This window comes from Cebus imitator, unplaced genomic scaffold, assembly GCF_001604975.1.
Source record: "Cebus imitator isolate Cc_AM_T3 unplaced genomic scaffold, Cebus_imitator-1.0 Scaffold188, whole genome shotgun sequence".
NCBI classification, from domain to species: Eukaryota; Metazoa; Chordata; class Mammalia; order Primates; family Cebidae; genus Cebus; species Cebus imitator.
This window is the reverse complement of record NW_016107503.1, coordinates 6,314,708-6,318,713: the sequence shown is the minus strand read 5'-3', so window position 1 is coordinate 6,318,713 and position 4,006 is coordinate 6,314,708. Positions and strand designations below refer to the sequence as shown.

The following is a 4,006-nucleotide window of genomic DNA, read 5'->3' as shown; positions in this document are numbered from 1 at the left end:
AAAAAAAAAAAAAACAAGCCTCAGTAGTTTCCCACTACTTCTAGAGTAAAGACAAAATGGTCTAACAAGGGCTACAGGACTGGGGTGGTCTGGCCCTTTTCTCTTCTCCCAGTGCCCTATTCATCACCACCATCCGCCCGTAGGCTCCGACCACACATAGCCACAGCGTAACTACATCACGAGGAAAGACTCCCTCAAAGTTCTCTCTCCTCCTGTCCTTTACACATGCGGCTACCACAGCCAAAACCTCATTATGAGGGACTGAGAAACGGATTTTCATGCTGTTTCTGCGGGACTGTTCCCCTAAATTGTCTCAGAAATTTTCTCTGCCGGCCCCCCCATTCTACCTCTCCAGACCCGGCGAAGTCTGGGTAACTGGCCTCATTAGCATCCTGTTTAGTCTCATCGTAGCACTTAGTACCCAGTATTGCAATTGTCCGCTCACTTGTTAGTCTTCAGTTCTCTGCAAACTCCTTCAAGACAGGGCCTGACTTGAGTCCCCAGTCCCCAGCACTGGTCTGGGGCACAGTAATTATATATTCAATAAATAAAGCAGACTTCCATTTTCTTGTATGTAAAATAAAGGAGTTGGGCTGGATGATCTACAAGATCTATTGGCAATAAAATAGATCTAATAATCCCAACCCTAACTGCACGTGAAATCTCTTTTTCTTTGCATTGCTGGGTTACGAATTTCTGACTACCTTACCAGCGGAGAGAATCCGAGACTACAGTTCCCATGAGCCCTCAGGGCACCACGTGGCGCCTGTCCGTCCTACCAACGCACAGCGAGGACTCCATTTCCCGGCGTGCCTCAGGAAGGGCGCCGGGAGTGCGTTTTGCTCCCGGAGCGTCCAGGGTCCTGACCCTGAGCGGGAATCGCAGTAGCTGAGGCTGAGCGGCAGGCAGGTAGAAGGTGCTCCTCTTGGGCTGCTCAGGGAACCCAGGGGCTTCGGCCCAACCACGAGTACGCAGGTGCACATGCCCTACTTTTCCCCACTCTTTGCAAATCCCCTTAGGAATGAATGTGCCTCGCGTGCGGGCCTTTCTAATCGCCGCTGGTCCCTCCACTCCTACAGCTGGAGGTCGAATTCACCAAGTCACATAGACGAAAGGGGCGGTGTCTCGGGTCTCCCGGTGTGGCGTCAAGGGGGGCTCCCTACAGGAGCTGGTGTGGGTGTCCGTGCATGGGGTTAGCGCGGCAGCGGGGATCGCGGGCTGGGTCGTTGACATTGCGCTCTCACCAGGCGGATCGCCCTGGCCCTCACTCCTGGCCTCTGCGTCTCTGCCGTAGCCGATGCTGACTGGGCGGCTGGTCCCGGGCCTGGTCTTGGTGGCTGGCCGCGTCTGTTTGTCCCAGGGCAGCGCGGGATCCGGGGCCATGGGCCCAGTGGAGGCCGCCATTCGCACGAAGTTGGAGCAGGCCCTGAGCCCTGAGGTGCTGGAGCTTCGCAACGAGAGCGGTGGCCACGCGGTTCCGCCTGGCAGTGAGACGCACTTCCGCGTGGCTGTGGTGAGCTCTCGTTTCGAGGGGCTTAGCCCCCTACAACGACACCGGCTGGTCCACGCGGCGCTGGCCGAGGAGCTGGCTGGGCCGGTCCATGCGCTGGCCATCCAGGCGCGGACCCCCGCACAGTGGAGAGAGAACCCTCAGCTGGACGCTAGCCCCCCCTGCCTGGGTGGGAACAAGACTCGAGGAACCCTCTGAACCCCAAGAGAGGAGGGGAGGACCAGGCTCTTAATGGTCTGGGTGAGCACGAACTACTGACGCCTTCCCCTTGATACAGTCCAGGATTTGTACGGGATGAAGACCCCTGGGCCTCGTTCTTTTGGGGTCCCTACATATTATCAGAAGATAGCAACTTGTTTCAGGTCAAAGTGAACCCGAGGAAAGCGAAGAATCACTCACTGCTGCTCTTGCCCTGGACTATTGAGGAAGGGTAGTCCAGGTGTTCCATGTTAAATCATGACGGAACTGCACCAGACCTGATGAGTTGTAAACAATCCTACACATTAAAAGAGAAATTACACTGTGAGGTGCATTTCTGTGTTCTTAATGGACGGCTGAATCAGTGCTACAGGTGTTCTCAGGAGAAGGATCCCTGTAGACGAGTCGGGAAGGGCTTTATGAGGAAAGTGATCTAGTTGGATCTTTAAAAGAAAGCAAAAAACCAGAAAGGAGAGGATAGGTGCTGCAGACAGGGAGAAGACCCTGAGCGAAGGTATAAATAGACACTAAACTGAGCATGAGTTATTGGACAAGACAGACAATATAGTCAGGGACATATCTGAATTTCATCTTGGTGGAATGTTTGGCTTTTTTACAGCCTGTCCATTTCGAAAAAGTGGTACTTGTATTGTTTTTTTTTTTTTTGAGACGGAGTTTCACTCATGTTACCCAGGCTGGAGTGCAATGGCGCGATCTCGGCTCACCGCAACCTCCGCCTCCTGGGTTCAGGCAATTCTCCTGCCTCAGCCTCCTGAGTAGCTGGGATTACAGGCACGCGCCACCATGCCCAGCTAATTTTTTGTATTTTTAGTAGAGACGGGGTTTCACCTTGTTGACCAGGATGGTCTCGATCTCTTGACCTCGTGATCCACCCGCCTCGGCCTCCCAAAGTGCTGGGATTACAGGCTTGAGCCACCGCGCCCGGCCCGGTACTTGTATTGTTTAAAAGAAAAACTTTTTTTTTTTTGAGACGGAGTTTCACTCATGTTACCCAGGCTGGAGTGCAATGGCGCGATCTCGGCTCACCGCAACCTCCGCCTCCTGGGTTCAGGCAATTCTCCTGCCTCAGCCTCCTGAGTAGCTGGGATTACAGGCACGCGCCACCATGCCCAGCTAATTTTTTGTATTTTTAGTAGAGACGGGGTTTCACCTTGTTGACCAGGATGGTCTCGATCTCTTGACCTCGTGATCCACCCGCGCTGGCCTCCCAAAGTGCTGGGATTATAGGCGTGAACCACCGCGCCGGGCCAAGAAAAACTTCTTTAAAAAACCACTAAAGCAGTGAAAGAGGCTAAGGAAAATGATTACAGATGACGGACAAACCTTTATGTAGCCCTTTTTCTTTTTTTCCTTTTTTCTTCCCCCCTACCCCCCACCCCACTCTGTCGCTGAGGCTGGAGTGCAGTGGTGCAATCTCAGCTGACTGCAACCTCTGCCTCCTGGGTTCAAGCAGTTCTCCTGCCTCAGCCTCCCAAGTAGCTGAGACTAGAGGCTTGTGCCACCACACCTGGTTAAGTGTTTGTATTTTAGTAGAGACCGTGTTTCACCATGTTGCCCAGGCTGGTCTCAGACTCCTGAGCTCAGGCACTCAGCCTCCTAAAGTGCTGAGATTACAGGCATGATTCACCGTGCCCTGCGATGCAGCCCTTTTTGAGCATTCCAGATGACAGATTTCTGAGGGGTGCTCAAGTAATGTCTACAAAAGCAACTTTCCAATAATCTCATTGTGGAAATTATTAGAGAACAAAACCTGTAACATATATCTTTACCATTTCTACCTAAAGAATTTAGGGTGTATGTGGTTGGGCAGTAGGGAATCTTTGAGGAATTTTGAAATGTCTTTTTTTTAATTTTTCTTTTTTAAAAAGTTTTTTTTTTTTTTTTTTTTAAAGAGATGGGGTTTCACCATGTTGGCCAGGCCGGCCTCGCACCTCTGACCTTGTGATCTGCCCATCTCAGCCTCCCAAAGTGCTAGTGAGCCCGGCCTGAAATGTCTTTTTACATGCCAGACAGCATGTGGCAGCAGATGGACCTGGCAGTGATGCATAAGTGGGTTGGCATGAGATTGGAGGAACAGAGGTCAATCCACAGTGAAGGTAGAACCCTGACTTAGAGGTCAGCATGGGAATGGAAAGGAAGGAGTTTCTTTAAGAGCTACCATAAAATCAGAAAATGGCTTGATTGCCGGGCACGGTGGCTCAAGCCTGTAATCCCAGCACTTTGGGAGGCCGAGGCGGGTGGATCACGAGGTCAAGAGATCGAGACCATCCCGGTCAA

The 4,006-nt window shown here is 52.0% G+C and overlaps 1 protein-coding gene across 3 annotated transcripts; it reads left to right on the top strand.

The window, feature by feature from the left end:
- The first annotated feature begins 804 nt into the window (after positions 1–804).
- On the top strand, positions 805–2,036 carry BOLA1 (bolA family member 1). Of its 3 annotated transcripts, none has more exons than XM_017546408.2 (2): positions 805–905; positions 1,295–2,036. In XM_017546408.2, the coding sequence occupies exon 2, from the start codon at positions 1,298–1,300 to the stop codon at positions 1,706–1,708; it is 411 nt and encodes a 136-aa protein (XP_017401897.1). In that variant the 5' UTR covers positions 805–905; positions 1,295–1,297; the 3' UTR covers positions 1,709–2,036. The 3 variants fall into 3 exon arrangements, with proteins under 3 accessions (XP_017401897.1, XP_017401896.1, XP_017401894.1); XM_017546407.2 differs by having other exon boundaries at positions 805–909; XM_017546405.1 differs by having other exon boundaries at positions 805–975.
- The last annotated feature ends 1,970 nt before the right edge of the window (positions 2,037–4,006 follow it).